Source organism: Corythoichthys intestinalis, chromosome 11 (assembly GCF_030265065.1).
Source record: "Corythoichthys intestinalis isolate RoL2023-P3 chromosome 11, ASM3026506v1, whole genome shotgun sequence".
NCBI lineage: Eukaryota > Metazoa > Chordata > Actinopteri > Syngnathiformes > Syngnathidae > Corythoichthys > Corythoichthys intestinalis.
Window position 1 is genome coordinate 44,839,485 of NC_080405.1, and position 19,430 is coordinate 44,858,914.

Sequence of the window (19,430 nt, forward strand, 5' to 3'; positions counted from 1 at the left end):
CTTCCTGGTTTTTCCAACTGCTTTTCAAAGTGATGACCTCATCTCCTCGGAGGGGGGGGGGGGGGGGGGCAGGGTATGGCTGGGGGATGGGTGTCAGCAGACTTCCCAAGTGATAAATTCCCCTGACACACAAGAAAAGAGTAAGACAAATGGGAAGGTAGGGTGGGGGGGTAAGGGTGGGGCTGGAGTTGCCTTTAAGTGCAGGAACTACGCCGTAAAAACTCAGCATTGATGGCAGTCGTTTTTATTATCTTTGAACAGGTGGCCTGGTAATGGACGCGCGCACACATGCAATATGGAGAGCGCCTTTGGGAATCGGATCGCGAGGGTCATGCGGTGACTTGTTGAGCGACTTCCTGCAGTGGGGCGGAGGGGATGCGATGTCAACGTCACATTCAAACTGCCAAAGTTCCAGCAAAATACGCGTTCGGAATGAACAATTACGGAAGAAAAAGTCAGACAAGCGCTTGTTTTCATTCATTAATATATTTTCTGCATTAAAGTTAACATAGTTTTTCTTTTGTGCCACCCTTTTCAATTTTCTCTCAGTAAGTATTTGATATTTTTTGTTATATTCAGACATGAGTAAAATTTTAAGACTGTCTCTTGCAATAAATATCATAAAATAATAGAGCTTCACATAATAAATATTTTTTGTACAACAACAAAAAACAAATTTGAACAGAATTTCTTAACCAAAATAGCCAGAATTCCTCTTTTTAGCATACAATGTACACAAAATAAATGGGAGGAAGAGAAACATATTCCATCTGGAGAGGAAAGAAATACTATGCGATGGAGGTGCTTGTGTTAATGCAACATAAGCATGGAGGAGGTTTTTAGTGTGGTTGAGCAACTGCTAATTCAAAAAGAAAAATAAAGATACCTGTAGGTAACAGCTACATTATCGCCCTTAGAAATAAGAGCCCAAAAAAAAGCAGGATTTCCCAAACTGAGTTTCCAATGTCAAATTAGTTCTTTTGTATTTGTGCTGCAACCATTAATCGATTAACTCGAGTATTCGAGAAGAAAAAAATATTCAAATTACATCGTTTTGCCTCGAGTATTCATTTAATTAAAGTGGCATTGTAATGTTTTATTTTGAAAGTGTTCACATTTAGTTTATTGATTAGGGTGGATACATTGCCCTCTGGTCTGCCTCATTTCACATGGCTGAATCCAACTGCTCCCTGTTAAGAGCAACGTAAGCCAAGTTTTTCTTTTTAAATGCATTCGTAATTTATTTTATATTAGGGCTGTCAAAATTATCGCGTTAACGGGCGGTAATTAATTTTTGTTTTAATTAATCATGTTAAAATATTTGACGCATTGATCGCACATGCCCTGCTCAAACAGATTAAAATGACAGCACAGTGTCATGTGCATTTGTTACTTGTGTTTTATGGTGTTTGTCACCCTCTGCTGGCGCTTGAGTGCCACTGATTTTATGGGTTTCAGCACCATGAGCATTGTGTAATTATTGACATCAACAATGGCGAGCAACTAGTTTATTTTTTGTTTGAAAATGTTTACGTTTTATTAAAAAGAAAACATTAAGAGGGGTTTTAATAGAAAATTTCTATAACTTGTATTAACATTTATCTTTTAAGAACTAGAAGTCTTTCTATCCATGGATCGCGTTAACAGAATGTTAATAATGTTAATAACATCTTGATTTATTGTTATAATAAACAAATACAGTCCTTATGTACCGTATGTTGAATGTATATATCCGTCTTGTCTTTTCTTTCCATTCCAACAATAATTTACATAAAAATATGGCATATTTTATCGATGGTTTGAATTGCGATTAATTACGATTAATTAATTTTAAAGTTGTGATGAACTCGATTGAAATTTTTAATCGTTTGACAGCCCTAGTTTATATGTATATTTAGTAGTTTTTGTGGTAATATGAGTCTGAATCATTTGTTAAGAGCATTGGAAAAAAAACGTAAGCATTTTATAGCATTTAAGCTAGCGGACTTTTGCTATGTAAGTTAGCCAATTGTTCTTTTGTTGTACATAGATGCTCATTTATTTATTTTTAATACCGTTTGAGGCTCAGCTCAGGCATTTTAATTTTTCATGTTCCTTTTCCGATTACTCGATTATTCGAACTGACTAGTTCATCGATTAATCGACTACTAAAATAATCGATAGCTGCAGCCCTATTTTGTATCATATATTTTGGTTTGATGGGATGTTAGCAATTGGTTGTGGTAAGCAGTGCTAAATTTGAGAAACAAAGATAAGCTAAATGAGAGTCAGGGACCCAGAATATGTCCATAATTCATGCACCATTTGTGTTAACATATAGGTTAATTTTCAAATACCCTGCAGGGTTTCCTAAATGAGGGTTGTCCCCATATTTTAAACCAGCATTGCATTCTCTTGACTTAATTTCTCTACAATTTGAGTTGAAATTACCGGAGGGCGAGTTTGGGAAATCCTACTCTGAAAAGACGCTCCTTCACAGGAAAAACAGGTAGAAACACAATACAGAAATCCGAGAAGAGACTCGAGGAACAACGCGGGAACGGTTAAGGCAAACACTGGTGTGTAAAAACACGGTCCTGAAGCAGAAAAATAATGTGTTTTTGTTTTCAAACAAGTGGTTTTTCTTCAAGGGAAGACGGGCTGGAGGTGCTTGCTAGGTTTTATCGCTGTCATTATTGTCTGTGTTGGGGGGTTAAGGTGGTGCGATCAGGAGGGTTTCTCCTGGTTTTGCGGGGCCCAGCTCTCCAGTTTGCAGTACACAGTATTGGAGTTCTTGCATCGGCAGCCGGGCCTCCGCACCCGGTCGTAGCATCCCTGGCACGCCTTCAGGCAGCCCTTGACCGGCGGGTAGCACAGTAAGCAGGGGAAGAGTATTGACATTAATCCCATGCACAGGAAGCGCGAGCAGCAGTGCGAATGCGACGGCGAGCAAGGGTGGTCGGCGCAAGAGTCCCCCTCGTCGTCGTTGGAGCAGTGGTAGAAGATTCCCTTGACCAGGCACATGCACGTACCGTGCTCCAGCGCGCTCTCCGCCGAGCACAGGCACTGACCGTTGCACGCCAGGCACGAGGGCAGGCTGCGGGGGGCCGTGCACTCGCTGCACTTGCATTTGCCGCAACGTTCGCAGATGAACTGGTGCCCGGAGACTGCGGGCGGCAGAGGCGGCTCTTTCCCAGGGCTGGAGAAGTCCGTTTTGCCCTTGAGTGGCAAATGAGAGCCAGAATCGTGGCCCACGAGCGGCCCTTTGGCTTTGGGCTGAGTCCGAACGGGCCGCAAGTTGGCATTATGTCTGGCGGGCGGCGAGCGCGCCAGGAGTCCCTGCTCGGAGGAGGCGCTGCTGTTGCTCCCCGAGCTGGCCGCGCTTCCCGTGCTGGTAGAACGGCTCAGAACCGGCACCCTGGAGCCACCGCCGCTGCCCCAATGGTGGTGGCCGCCCACCACCACGCCTCCGGCTGGTCGGTGCTCATAATTGTTGTTCACATTGACCAGGATGACCTCGTGAGTTCTCTCCTGCTTGTCGTGCGGCCGCGGCGGCATGCGGGGCACGGGCGGGCGGCGCGCCACCGACGGGCCCTCCGTGTACTCGTTGCTGGAGCGGATGGCCTTGATCTGATCCAGGGAGAGGATGGCAGCATGCTGGAACTCCCGCTCGTAATCCGACCTCTGGCGGCTCTCGAGGGAAGGCTGCTGGATCACCACTAATGAACCGCCGGGGCCATGTTGACTTTGGAGCTCCATCTGGGGGGATCACCACTTCCGACATTCACCGTGGACTTGGCATGCATCGGAAAACCTGCCGGAGGGAGCACACGGGAGGAATTTGTCAGTTCAATTTAGTTCAAGAAGATTTTTCACACAGAAGAAGAGAAATAACCAGTAGGGATAGTTTCTATCTTAAAAAAACCAAGAACCAAATAAAACAAAATTAGAACCTTATTCTAAAGTACTGTACCTAAGTTCCTTTTGTGGCCCTAAGGACCCCAAAAAGGGTCCCCTGTTATTTTAAACACACTTTTACGATCATTGCTGCTCGTCAAAACAATTTAAAACTATAATCAATAACCCTTCAGCTCCTTACTCTCAAATTTTTCGACTCTGCGCATGCGTTCAAGAACTGTATTTCATGAATTTTAGTAATTCAGCAAGTCTCCTTTGTCTCGAGTCGTTTCCACTGCGGCGAAAACCGGAACAGTTCCGTTACCTCGTGCCGGATATCTATAACCGACTTCCTACTTTTGCTGACTAAAAAACAACTAAGAAACAAGCCTAATTCCCTCACAATATGCCCCCCCCCTCAGCCCAATACGCACACATTGCAAAAAGTCCAACGGGGGGCCCGCAAGCAAACACTTCCCCTCGCTCATTAACATCTCTATGACTAGTTAACATTTAAATGCGAGCGCGGCCTCGAAATGAGGACAGCGACTAAATGAGCCGCCTCGCTTAGTATTCTCGCACGCACCCCCACAGGAAAGTAAAGGGAGGGGGGGGCGCTTTTGAGGGAAATGGTGGAGAAAAAAACAACAACAGAAAAAAAAGCCTCAAGGTCAAAGTGAGTTGTGAAAAATACTGATAATGTCGCTGAATGAAAAAAAAAATTATGAGCTTTTTCACAATTTTGACATTTTCACAGATCCCTAAACTAGTGAACATCCACTACTTTTTACGAAAACTTTTGTTTAACTCATTGGCTGCCATTGACGGCATTAGACGAGAAATCCATTTAGACTGGGAAGGTTGGCAGCAATCATTTGTGCTGAAGGATGAGCACGCATAGCAAGTTTTCCCAGTTCTACAAGGTTAATACACACTTAAAAAATTTTTTTTTATTATTATTAAAAATTATTGGTTGCTATTGACAGCGGTAGAAGTCCAGTCAATTTTGACAAGAAGGGTGGAAGCAATTTACACCCATTCCTCTCAGTTTTACACCAGTGACCATACACTTTTTTAATATACTAATTTGTCAAAACATTTAATCTCATTAGCTTCCACTCATTGACGTCCAATCAAGTCAAAATGGATTAGACAGCCAATAACACTGAAAATGAGCATTCACAGCCATTCCTCCCAGTTCAAATAAATTGGACCACTATCCTTATCAACGGCATGCAATGAGTTAACCATTAAACAATTTGGCGTAAATTTGCGCATTGTACGTTTTTACCTCACGCAAAATTTGCGCAATAAAATTACACTTACACCTTACGTTGCATGCAAATAGCGAAAGTTATGAATGAAAACAAGCGCCGTCGGGGGGGACGTTTGTCGCAAGCAACAGCATGCATGCACGCGTGGAACTTCCACTAAAAGGAAAAAAAACACACCACTTGCGTTAAACACCGACGAAAGACGCATTCGCCGCAAATGTTCGTGTGAGGAATAAAAAAGGCGATATTTACCTATATGCAAGCGTCCATAGGCTCGAATCCATCAAGCAGGCAGCCTACCAAGAGTCCATCCAGAAAGGAAATGCGTTGTCCCCCACGCAAATTGAACGCGGAGCATTCACAGCCTACTAATCCAAGTGCGTGTATCCTGTTTGCGTTAATTCCCTTTAATTTCGGTAAAGTTCCCGAGCGCAAAAACACTTGAGTAAATCCAAAGCAACTCCACTCGTACTTTTTACACGGAGCGGGGAACGTGACGATAGGCAGGCCGATCTCCGGCCAGGACCGTGCGGAGTCCGAGTCCCTGCGTGGAAGTGGGTAAAAAGTGAGCGGAAAGGAGAGCGAGCGTTAAAATGGCGCAAAGGCGAAGGGAGTTAGATCCAAAGCGGGAGCTCCTGCGGTGTGCGGGGCGTCAAGACTGGCTTTGGCTCGGCTCCCTGCTCGCTCGCTTGGTGCTTGGCGGGCCTGTGAGCTCTGAATGAATGAGGACGAGGGGGGGCTCGCGGTGTTTGCTGCACCAGAAGACACCTCCCACTGGCCATTGAGGCCCCTGAAAAAGGATACATCGCATCCGCTCCTGATTCATTGGGCAGATGTGACGAGGCCGTTAAGGTGGACCGGCGGACCCGGGGAGGGGGGGACAGAACCGAGCGTTTCCGCTCTTGTGGCTTCGGTGAATAATCAAGTGACGCAACACGTGTTTTTTCTTTCTTTTTTTCCCCCTCCCGAAATAAGTTGTTCTCGTTCCTTTTGTCATTTTTGGGAAGAAGTCAGGAGAAGAAACTCGTACTGGAACATTCTGTGAAATACTCAGTGACCCTCTATGGAATTTCACAGCACTTGATATCTTAAATTTGTGTTAATCACTTAAAAATAGACACTTTAAATGTCGTTCAACCATTTGGGCTTAATATTGGTAGGGACCAAATAACAGCATAACCTGCAAGTACACTTTTTTTCTCGTGACGGGACATTAAGACCAAACATATAAGGGTCAAGGCTACATTTGTCACCAATATAAACCTAATTAATATATAGGCAAAATGATTAGTGCAAAAATAAATCTGTATTGACCTATATTAATTTTCACACTGCAAATTTATAACATCTTAATCTGACAATTATTGCTAAATCTAGTCAAATAATTTTCGCCATCTTTTTTGAGTGATAAAGTCTATAGTTAGCAGATTAATGCGTCAGATTCTTCCACTTACTTTAAGTAAATATTACTAGTTGTTCGTATTGAGCCCATACATCTAAAAGTTTGTCATTTTTCACCTAAATCAAGAAAACATTTCCTTGAAATGTTTTGAACAATATTCTTGGATTAAGAACATTTCTAATGAAAAAGTTTTTCTTTTAAGATTAAATATTAGGGCTGTCAAAGTTATCGCGTTAACGGGCGGTAATTAATTTTTTAAAATTAATCACGTTAAAATATTTGACGCAATTAACGCACATGCCCCGCTCAGACAGATTTAAATGACAGTGCAGTGAAATGCCCACTTGTTAATGGTGTTTTATGGAGTTTTGCCGCCCTCTGCTGGCGCTTGGGTGCGACTGATTTTATAGGTTTTCAGCACCCATGAGCATTGTGTAAGTAATTATTGACATCAACAATGGCGGGCTACTAGTTTATTTTTTGATTGAAAAGTTTACAAATTTTATTTAAACGAAAACATTAGGAGGGGTTTTAATATAAAATTTCTATAACTTGTACTAACATTTATCTTTTAAGAACTACAAATCCATGGATCGCTTTAACAGAATGTTAATAATGTTAATGCCATCTTGTTGATTTATTGTTATAATAAACAAATACAGTCCTTATGTACCGTATGTTGAATGTATATATCCATCTTGTGTCTTATCTTTCCATTCCAACAATAATTTACAGAAAAATATGGCATATTTTATAGATGGTTTGAATTGCGATTAATTGCGATTAATTAGGATTAATTAATTTTTAAGCTGCAATTAACTCGATTAAAAATGTTAATCATTTGACAGCCCTATTAAATATACAAACATTTTGCTTAAAATAAGCCTGTTAAGCTTATTTTCAGCCAGCTGTTTTTCTTATTTCAAGAAATCTCAGAGAGTAAAATAGAATTGAAGTACTGTAGCTGTAGCAAAATTACCGGGTAGTGGCGTGTTCCCCACCTCCACAACATTGACGTCTTTTTACATTACTTACAGTGGCTGCTACTGGCAGAAAAAAACTAATATCCCTAGTCTTTGAAGGGGAGGGGGGCAGCATGTAGTATTTCTAATGGGCTGTGAATGCGTGTGTGTGTGTGTGTGTGTGTGTGTGTGGGGGGGGGGGTTCAAGTCATCAGCCAATCAAACGTACGTTTGAGGGGGAAAAAATGGACTGGCACATTCAGCGAGTGAAAAGTGGTCAGTGTAAGTCTGAACATAATGAAAGTACTGTAATTCACTTAATAATGGTAAGATCAATTCTATCCTTACAACATATAGGAACACAATCTAAATGACCTATATAACTGAAGTCATTATATAATGCAAATAAGGTTGCTTAAAAGTTGGTGGGGATAATTTGAGCATCCTGAAAAGTTGTTAGTGTTATGTCCCTACCGTCCCTATGCAAACCTACGCCCTTGCATTCAATACATTATGCGTAATCTAAAATGCAACGGTCAGTTTGTTTGGATAGTAACATATGATATATAAAATGCAAAAATAAATGACCCAGGTATAGGTAGTGAGAAGAATTATATATACACACAGTTTCTATCTATAAAAGCAGAGGTGGGTAGAGTAGCCAAAGATTTTACTCAAGTAAGAGTAGCGTAACTTCGAAATAATACTACTCAAATAAAAGTAAAAGTAGTCATCCAAAAAATGTTCTCAAGTTCATGTAAAAAAGTATTTGGTTCAAAGAATACTTAAATAATGACCCAGATAGCAGACTGACGTTGAAAAGATGCTGGATCGACATTCCACTGTCGATCTTACTGTACAGTGTATCACAAAAGTGAGTACACCCCTCGCATTTGTGCAGATATTTAAGTATATCTTTTCATGGGACAACACTGACAAAATGACACGTTGACACAATGAAAAGTAGTCTGTGTGCAGCTTATATAATAGAGTTAATTTATTTTCCCCTCAAAATATAGCCCTTAATATCTAAATCACCCTGGCAACAAAAGTGAGTACACTGCATGGGAACTACGTACATCCCTAAATGTCCAAATTGAGTACTGCTTGTCATTTTCCCTCCCAAATGTCATGTGACTCGTTACAGGAGTGCTGTCAGCATTGCTGCAGAGATTGAAGAGGTGTGGGAGGGGGGTCAGCCTGTTAGTGCTCAGACCATACGCCACACTCTACATGAAATTGGTGTGCATGGCTGTCACCCCAGGAGGAAGCCTCTTCTGAAGACGGTAGACAAGAAAGCCGGCAAACAGTTTGCTGAAGACATGTCAGCAAAGCACATGGGTTACTGGAACCATGTCCTATGGTCTGATGAGAGGAAGATTAATTTGTTTGGTACCGATGGTCTCAATCATGTGTGGCGTTGACCAGGTGAGGAGTAGAAAGATAAGTGTGTCATGCCTATAGTCAAGCATGGTAGTGGGAATGACCCCCCTCCAACACCTCTTCAATCTCTGTAGTAATGCTGACAGCACTCCTGTAATGAGTCACATGACATTTTGGAGGGAAAATGACAAGCAGTACTCGATTTGGGCATTCATGGATGTACGTAGTTTCCATGCGGTGTACTTTTGTTGCTAGGGGTTTAGATATTAATGTCAGTTATTTTTAGGGGAAAATAAATTAACTCTATTATATTAGCTGCACACAGACTACTTTTCACTGTGTCAAAGTGTCATTTTGTGAGTGTCGCCCCATGAAAAGATATACTTAAACATCTGCGGAAATGCGAGGGGTGTACTCACTTTTGTTATACACAGTATATCGTTGAATCAACGTCGCTTTTGCACCCTCAGTTTATGTTGTTTCAAAGTTGAAATCCTCACAAAACCTAAACGCCATTTCGATTATTAATAATATTGGAACAACGCTGAATCGATGTTATGTTTTCGACCAAAACGCACGCTCATCCATAATTCAATGACTTTTCAATCATATTTCCCCAGTCAATCATAAATCAACTATTTGTCAACATTAGTTCATCAACTATTAAACAATGTTAACCCAACCATCGCCTGACATATCATAGAACAATGTTGTTTCAACGTCACTTGACGTCGAAAATTTCAATGTCAACAATACGAAAATTTCGATGTCAACGATACTTATGATTTTGATAGAAAATCAACGTTTATTCAATGTTGGTCTGCTATCTGGGGAGTAACACTGTGAGTAACTGCTTACATTTTTGATTGGAGTATTTATTTATTTTTTTTTCAAACAATGGTATTATTTTCTCTTTAAGCACAAACTCACACATATCAGCTGTTTTCATCATGATACTGTACAATAACCCATTACATTACCACATTAAGCCACAGAAATAATAATAATAAAAAAAAAATCATTGAATTTCATTTGAATTCCTTCATAGTTACTATTAGGAAATTAAAAGGATCATATCTCCGGTTCTTCGTGGTCAATTGGTACCAAAAAAAAACTGGGCAAGAGGTTTAAAACTGCGTTTTCGAGTCTGGCTGCAGCTATTGATGATCTTAGTAGTCGATTAATCGATGAACTAGATAGCTCGAATAGTCGACTGCTAAAATAATCGATGGCTGCAGCCTTAAAGTACATAAAAACAGCATAATTAAAAAATATAAAAGAAAAAATAGTAAATGAATGATTAAGTATGAACGGCAGCATATTAAGTTAAAATAAATACTCTTTAATGGGTCAATCTTTAAAAAAAAAAAAAAAAAAAAAAAAAAGAATCTTTTCAAATTTGAAAAACATGTATATTTTTCAAATTCATTGCTTCAATGTTGTTCTGTTACAGTCATAAAGTACCTTTCATATTCCAGTGGAACGTTTGCTGCTAACATCAGTTCCGGACCACCTTAAAAAAGAAGCAGAGGAAGGAGGGAGGGAGGGAAGGAGGGAGTGAGGAGGAAAAGCCCCCCGCCCCCTCGCCACACTGCTCGGCCCCTCCCCCACCCGTGTACCCGACTGTCTGCTTTGATTGGTGTCGCGGATGCGCCACATCCGGATCCATGAGAAAAGGGGAAGTTCAATACAAAGTCAATGGGGGCCGCCATTGAAATGGAACAATCCATTCGGGAGGGAAGAATGGGCCTCCCGTATGCTTCACGGCCTCAACAGTCGACACGCACACTCACTCACATAGACAGTCATATAAGAATACGTAAAGAGTTTTGAGGAAGGCTATTTTAGTCTAATGGCTTACAGAGTTTGTGTTGCTGCAGTGGACAAAATGGATGACAGACTACATGCATAATATATGTTCAGTAGAGCTACAGTATGATCTTTATTTTGTATACATGTGTGTATATAAAAATATATATATTTATACTGTACTTATAAAAACATATAAATTACTGCTGCAGCTATCGTCTATTCAAATAATTGATTAATCTCAATTAGTTTTGAATAATTGAGGACATTTAATGTGTTCCAGAATACATTTTAGGAGATGTAAAACAAAGGCTTGCTAAGATGGCACTTTCAAAAAAGCATTAAATGCAAAATCCAAAATAAAATTCCCGAGTGTTTCAAACGATGCAGATGTGCACTTTCATTTCACAAGAGTAATAAATGCATTTAACAATACATTGAAATACTTGAGCAGAGTCTGAAGCTATATATATAAAAAAAATAAATAAAGACTGAGGATGAAGGTATGAAAAAAAAAAAGAAAAACTATTGGCTAACTTGAATAGCAAAAGTCCGCTAGCTTAAATGCTATAAAATGCTAACGTTTTTCTTTTTAGTGCTGTTAACAAATATTCCCACAAAACTGTTTATTATACTCCTAAACTTAAAAAAAAATAATAATGCAGAAAAAAAACATACTATTTAAACAAAAACTTACTTAAGACTTATGTCCTTAACAGGGAGCAGCTGGCTCCAGCCATGTTAGATGAGCTGTCATATTGACTGTTGCCACTGGAGGGCAGCGCTTCCACCCAAATCAATAAAACTCAATAAAGACACTTTCAAAACAAAACATTATAACACCACTCTAATTAAATGACTCCTCGAAGAAAAGAAGTTTGATTATATTTTTTTCTTATCGAATTACTCGAGTTAATCGACACACACATACATACTGCATATGGATATACACATACATAAATATGTATGGTGGAAAACACTCAGGTGACTTGAAGCTCCGCTCTGAGACCCCCAATTTGAACAAATTTCAAAATTGTCCGATATGCATGTGTGATACATCATTGGAAAGCTTAAAATCTCAATTTTCTGGGGGAAGAAAAATTTTGAACAGGAGGGCATTTAAAAAAAATGTAAACAGCAAAACCCTAACTGGAGCGAGAGCAGAATTAAAGACGCCATGATTCTTTGTTTGGATCGATTATCAGCTAACATATTGGGGAAAATGCGACAGTAACAAAAAAAAATACAATTAATCGATAGTTATGAGGTAGATACCCGTGACTTTTTTACAGATGCCTTTTTTCCCCCATCGTGACGTAATTTGTTTAAAAGTTTAAAATATGCAAGTGAATAATTTTTTAAGGACGTTTTTTTTTTTTTTAATGAAATATTAGACATCAATTAGACATCAATTAAGGATTGTAAGCTAAAAATGTCAGACATTTTGAATAAGAAATATAATTACTTACCATCTTTTTGTGGCAGGGTTGAAACAAAAGCTGTTGCGTGATGTCTGTAAACGGGGTTTCCAGGGTAAAAGGGACAAATTAAAAACAGTTCGGGGGCTTTGTGCGCCATGAATCTGCTATGGCAGCATATAGACATATTGTTCTATCAAACACAACAGTTCTTTTGGCTTAAAATACAGCAGTTTATTTAAAGGGGAGTGCAAGAGCAGAAACGGCTTTTTCAGTTTTGTCTTTGTTTTCTGCCATAGGCTATACAGTACATATACATATACTGTACATATATATGTATATATATTAAGGCTGTCAAAATAATCGCGTTAACGGGCGGTAATTAAAAAAAAAAAAAAAATCACATTAAAATATTTGACGCAATTAACGCACATGCCCCGCTCAAACAGATTAAAATGACAGCAGAGTGTAATATCCGCTTGTTATTTGTTTTTTGGTGTTTAGCGCCCTCTGCTGGCGCTTTGGTCCAACTGATTTTATGGCTTTCAGCACCATGAGTTAGCATGGTGTACTTGACATCAACAGTGGCCAGCTGTTAGTTTATTTTTTGATTGAAAATTTTACAAATTTTAATCAAACGAAAACATTGCGGGGTTTTGACATTTATCTTTTAAGAACTACAAGACTTTCTATCCATGGATCGCTTTAAGAGAATGTTAATAATGTTAATGTGGATTTATTGTTATAATAAATTTATACAGTACTTATGTACCGTATGTTGAATCTATATATCCGTCTTGTGTCTTATCTTTCCATTCCAACAATAATTTTCAGAAAAATATGGCATATTTTATAGATGGTTTGAATTGCGATTAATTACGATTTATTAATTTTTACGCTGTAATTAACTCGATTAGAAATTTTAATCGTTTGACAGCCCTTTATTATATATATATATATATATATTCACACAGTATACACATATTGAGAAATCTGGGATACCCATGAAAAGAAATGGTTTTTCCCCTCGCATGTTTTGTCACATTACTGTTTGCTGTTAAAAAATGGAAAACAAGATACATACTGTATGTAAAATTGTTTTATTGAAATTTATGTAATATAAATAGACATGATACACATTCTGATTTGATGAGCATGGGTGCACATTGAGCATACACTATCATGGTTATTACATTAGAAAAAAAAATCATGATCATAGAATTGTAACAGTTGATTCCCCATGATGTATTTCATATGAAGGGGTAACCTAGCATGATTTAGAGCCTGGTGGTTGGTAATAATACATCAGACGGGAGGCAGAAAAGGAGGCAGAGTTGTAGCGGTGGCGTGCCGTTGCTGGTAGTCCATGTAAGACTGGACGAGAGTGTCGGGGACGCGTGGCCTGACGGCGGCGAGCGCGCTCTCAAAGTGCCTGACGTCCACGTGCTGGGCTTTCATATCCTCCTGCAGGGCCAGCAGGGCGGCCTCTCGGCATACTGCCGTTATCTAGGACAGGAAGCAGACGCGCATGGTCACAGGCAGTCACAGAGAGAGGCCCATTGAATTTAGTGACACACGAATGGAAACAAAGCCCAGAGCCAAGTAGCACATATTTGTCACTGGGAGAAAACTTCACATCTCCAAAATCCGTCACTTTACAGGAAACAAAACAAAATGTACTTTATTTCGCCATTATCAATGATCAAAACTTATTGTTTAAGAATATGGGGGAAAAAGACCTTTTTTACTTAATTCCAAATTTAGCATTTTAATTACAAACAGATGAGCAATCATTCAGATTATTTGTTTTATCAGTATCAGTCACTTGGTTTATGAAAAATGCTGACTGCTGGTATGGACATTTCTTGTTGCACTTGAGCGTCTCTTTTGAGTGTAGCGTTTCGCCGGTGTCCTCTCAAGGTGGACTTGATCCAACAGGATTATGTCTGCTTCCAAAGCAGCCCCCTGTCACTCAAATATGTGTTGAGCCAACATTTGGGATGTTGCCGTCTCTTAAATGCAAACACAGCCTCTTTGGTTGGAATTAAGTGCATTTAAGATGGAGCTTCTCAAACCTTTTGGGCCAAAGGACCCCCGTACCTCATTATCCTGGACAAGAATTAAACCTGACTACTAAGTGCAGCCCCAAATAAAAGAGGAATTTAAAAAATATTCAACTAATACAAGGACATTTTAGATTAGTTCATTTGAAACTAAAAGCTGTTCACACTTTGTTAACCTGGGATTAAAAAGGAATGACAATTTTTCAGGAAAATAAATACGTTACAACAACAAATGAGAAAACTCATCATTATAAAAATTAACCATTTCAGGGAAAGGGAACACTACAGTGGACAGCTATTCAAAAGTTGCTGAATGGCAAGTTACTATTTTTTTGTAGTTAAAGAAATTCTATTTCCGCGCTGGCGATGTAACCCGTATTCCCGCGAAGGTCGGAATTAACCCTTTAAGTACCCCTAGATACCCCCCAAATCTCAAAATAACCATCCAAAAACATGTATTATACGTCATTGTACTGTCCTCGCCAAGACGTTGGAGCTAAATCCTAGCTAGACAGTGAGCTAAGGTCCGAAATGACGATGTCAGACGTTCGTGTGGTTTGCTGACTTTATTCAGCTGCTCATGACATAAACACTTGCAGAATGAAACTAAAATAAAATGGAATCAAATCAGTCTCATCTTCAATAACAGCTATTCAAATTTCTGTTTACAAGTAGCTGCTGATAAAGCAATAACAAACGATTAGCATGTATCAGTTAGCCTCCGCACATTATCTATCTATCTATCTATCTATCTATCTATCTATCTATCTATCTATCTATCTATCTATCTATCTATCTATCTATCTATCTATCTATCTATCTATCTATCGCAAATAAAGGATGGCTGTAATTCTTTCAGTCTATAAAACGCACCTGTTTTATCAGCGAGTAGTGGGTGTGAGCGGCAAATCTTGCACCACATTTCAGTGTGCTCATCGTTCAGCTTCAAGTCACGGCACATCTTGGAGACACTTTTAAGAGGAAAAACTCTTGTTTGGCTCTTGTTCCAGCTCAGTTAGGTTGTTTCTTTACATCTTACTTTACAGGTACTAGAGCAGGGCGGTAAACCGAAAATTTACCGTCACCGAAATTCTTAACGATGACCGACGTAATTTTGACCATGTCGGTAAATTCGGTAAATTAATAAAACAAGGAAATATAGTCTTTTCATCCCGCTTTGATTCTGTGTTGTTCGTCTATGTTCATTCCCCTTTAAGAAACAGTCAATGGGCTTACGTAGGGAGTCACGTGATCATCAAGGAGCCAATCAAACAAAGCCCAGTAAGCTAACGCTAGCAGCTAACGCTACAAGCAAAACGTGATGGAGTGTGGCTTAAGGGAGGTTCACCAAACTTTTAACCGACATTTAGTAGACTCTTGGTGGCATCCAGACGGGCTTTCACCCGCTGTCCTCCCTGCTGTTCTCACGATTTCCGGAGATGGTGCTTTCAGTGCTTTCTACTGGTAGCCAGGCTAACGCTAGCTAGCGGCTAACGCTACAAATGAACGTGATGTAGTCGGATAGCGGCTCTAACTTGTCGAAACGGCTGAACTTAATGAGTGGATTGGGCACGGACTGCATCTAGCAATTACTACGTGGCATTATTTTGTATCTGTCTGTGTGTGATTCCTCTGATAGCTTTTGTGATGGTAAAGCATTCAGCTTAAAGTACAATCCAACGGCGAAACTTATAATGACCGAGAAATGGCCCCAGCTATTTTTCTGTATGTGCTTATTTCTGTGTCATAATTGCTATCATAAAATCTTAAGCGTTTCATTTGAAGAAGATCAATATAGCTTTAATGTGTGTGTGTCTCTCTCTGTTTGTTTGGGGGTTCATTTGTGCGTGCATTTATTAAAAAATGCACTGGGGGGGACCCTGAAACCATAATGTAAACACTTGTATTTAATAATTATGTCACAGCAGCCATTAACAATAAGTTGTCTTTTTGAAGTGTACTGTTCAAGATGCAAGTCATTTGTGTTACAATGACATGTTTGCACAGGCATATTGATTTTGATAATGTACATTGTTCAAGTCATACACGCTGTTATAAATGTTCATACTTGAATTCTTATTGCTTACATTACATTAGGGCTGCAGCTATCGAATATTTTAGTAATCGAGTAATCGACTGAAAATTCTATCGATTAATCGAGTAATCGGATAAAACAAATATATTTTTAGGTGAAGAGCAATTATACATATACATGAGAAAACAAGACATTTCATCTAATCTTGAACCATTTTCATTCAATCAATGTCTTTATTTTCGTTGTATATTGTTGAAAACAGCCAACAATTGCATCTCAGGTGTAACTAGAATTAAAAAAAAAAAAGACTAATTCACTGCTTTCACTCAAAAAACTTTTAGATCTTATTAATATATATATATATCTTACCTAAAAATGCCGTTACGCTTGATAACACACATCACTTAAAAGTTAGGATTTTTTCCCCACGTGTTTCAATTGAATTTCTCATTGTGTCAAGCCATTTTTAAGTTCTAGTTAAGTTTTAAGTTAGTCTAAACTGTAAGTCCTGATAGGATTTTGAGTTTTTGCAGTGTTCAAAATAAATGTATGATACAGGCTGTATTGGAGCACATTAGGGACCAGTGCTACTTGGTGTTTTATCCAGCAATGACTACTGAGCTAAAATTGATAGTTAGCATGATTACGTTTTTATTTTACACCCTCATCACTCCACAATGCTATGTTATGTTAAAGCCTGTATGTAAGACACGTTAGCCACGCATCGACAGTGGTCATAATTAATTGAAACCTAGCCCTCCGCAGGGCTAACGTTCCGTGAGCTAGTAGCGACAGTAACGTTAATCTTATTTATTAGCGCTTAGCGCTCTTTATTAGCGCTCTTTATTAGCGCTTAGCGCTTGTACTGCTTTAAGATGGCGGCTGCTTACAAACGCTGCCCAGACGCGGCCGAGTCTGTCAATGCGCATCTAGTTCAACATACATGTGATCTCAATGAGACGCGCCAGACGCTGCCTGTTACCAATGTAGCATTGTGCGGGCTAGTATTTAGCAACGTTGGCGTCGTTTGTGGCGGCTGTCGGCTGCGGTAAGTTTTTTTTTTTTTTTCCCCTTCTTCCTCTCCGCACGTGACAGCGCGTTGTCCCGCATTAAAAGTAGTCCTAGCAAAACGTGATGCTTAGAGCTGTCAAAATAAACGATTACTCGAGGTGAATAAAATTACTCGGATCAGTTTTTAAACTCGAGTTGCTCGAGTTGCTCGAGTACTCGTTTCAGCTCTACATTACATTTTTATAAACTTAATGTTTAGACTGCATGTACAATTGTTAAATACAGTATATGAAATTGAATGCTGGTAAATAAATCAACAAGAAACAGTTAATCTGTATTTCATGCATTGATTCAGATTTTCAAATTATATAACAGTACGCTTGGGCGAATTTATCGTCATTTATCGTTATCGAGATAAATCTGCTCAATTTATCGTGATACATGTTTAAGGCCATATCGCCCAGCCCTAACAGGTACGCAAAGGTGCGTTGTTATGCTCACGACATTACGCCTATGTGATTTCTGTTGTGGATTTGGACAACAGATCTATTGTATGTATATTAATTATGAATCATTATTGTAATTAATAAATATTATTTTTGGATAATGATAAATAAATATGACTTAACACAATGTTTTTAATTAAAATGAATAAAAACAGACATATATTCTGGCTGATATCTTTTTCCATAGTTATTAACTCATTGTGATCCATTAACGGCGATGAACATCCAATTTAACCTGGGAAGACTGGCTGTGAATGTTCTTCTTTTAGTGCCATTGACAACGCGAGACGTCTACTGTCATTTTTGGACTATAAGCCGGTAATTTTTTCCCCCTCATTTTGAATCCTGCGGCTAATAGTCCAGTGCAGTTTATTTGTTGATTTATTTGGGTTAATAAGTACAACTTTATTTAACAGCAGCATCATAAGACTCCCATAAGACCGTCATAATTATGACATGATCATATCATGGGCATTACTGAACGCTTATGACAGATGCCATTAAGTGTCATCCGGCAAATTATTTCACTAACACCATTTATGTCCAGTTTGAATCTTTTACATCCATTCAAAAGTGAGATCATTTCCCAGAAGACACTAAATGACATCTGTTATAAGCATTCATTAATCCTCATGACAGTGTCATGTCATAATTATGATTGTCTTCTGATAGTATTACGGCACCACTGTCAAATAAAGTGTTACAAAATACCATAACCAACAGTTAATGAAACAACTGATACAGTAACTGAAGCAATAATTAGCACAGACCATGAATTTTGCCTGTAGCGCCGCAATGTATGCTAGGAGGCATGTCGGACGACAACAGTGTTGACAGCAGGTGGCAGTAGAGATTGAATGTCTCCCCCAAGGCAGCTGTGATGGCCAAATGAAGCTTCTTGAAGCAATGAAGCTTTGGAGCCAATTGGTTCATGTTCAGAGTTTCATGGTGTTTCATTTGGTCTTATGACAGTCTTATGATGCCGCTGTCAAATAAAATGTTACCGGTTAATATCTGTTGGTGTAAATACCCTATAATACAGTGAGGACATCTGCGGCTTATAGTCCAGTGCAGCTTATCTATGAACAAATGCCGTTTTCGTGTCAAATTTGGTGGGTGGTGGCTTATAATCAGGTGTGCCTTATCGTCTGAAAATCACGGTAATTCAATCCAGTTAAAGTGGATTGCATCTAGCTATGATGAAAGATGTCGTTATTTGGTCAAAAGAGAAGCCAAATATGCAATTTTTGTTCCGCAGTAAGATCTTGAGTAATGTTGAAGATATTGAACTTTTGAATGTGAGCCAAATAAAACTGCAAGTGCTGCATTGGGCACAATATATGACTGTTGACAGACAGTTATGAGTCAACTAAATCACAATTGTATAGACATGTTGCTGACGGCTTCAAGGAGGTTAAACTGTTTAGATTGGTCCCTTGCACGTGCTTAAGCCAAACTAGCGCAGCACATGCGGTTCAGGACAGGTGCTTTGCAGATGTCAGGATGTGAGGTCTACCCCACACTCCTTCGTCTTCTGTTTTCAGCCAACGAGCGACATGATTTAGGCAGGGTAAACACACAAGGTTGGGTTCATTTCAAGCGAAGATTTTCCATCATTCAAACAATTTCAGCGTGGGGGGGGGGGGGGGGGGGGTCAGTAAACTGTCAGTAATAAAAATTCCAAACAATGA

The 19,430-nt window shown here is 39.3% G+C and overlaps 2 protein-coding genes across 3 annotated transcripts in view; both read right to left on the reverse strand.

Moving 5' to 3' along the window:
• Positions 1–236: 236 nt before the first annotated feature.
• spry1 (sprouty homolog 1, antagonist of FGF signaling (Drosophila)) lies at positions 237–6,172 on the reverse strand. Of its 2 annotated transcripts, none has more exons than XM_057851258.1 (2): positions 4,311–4,454; positions 237–3,793 (listed from the first exon to the last, which is right to left on the reverse strand). In XM_057851258.1, exon 2 carries the CDS (start codon positions 3,736–3,738, stop codon positions 2,707–2,709), a length of 1,032 nt encoding a protein of 343 aa, XP_057707241.1. In that variant the 5' UTR covers positions 3,739–3,793; positions 4,311–4,454; the 3' UTR covers positions 237–2,706. The 2 variants fall into 2 exon arrangements, with proteins under 2 accessions (XP_057707241.1, XP_057707239.1); XM_057851256.1 differs by lacking the exon at positions 4,311–4,454 and adding an exon at positions 5,403–6,172 and having other exon boundaries at positions 239–3,793.
• Positions 6,173–13,219: 7,047 nt separating this feature from the next.
• Positions 13,220–19,430, reverse strand: part of afg2a (AFG2 AAA ATPase homolog A) — a 247,741-nt gene continuing 241,530 nt past the window's right edge. Inside the window, exon 17 of the mRNA XM_057849913.1 lies at positions 13,220–13,630. Coding sequence (XP_057705896.1) covers positions 13,430–13,630 — 201 coding nt within the window. The 3' untranslated portion in view covers positions 13,220–13,429. The remainder of the gene's footprint in view (positions 13,631–19,430) is intronic.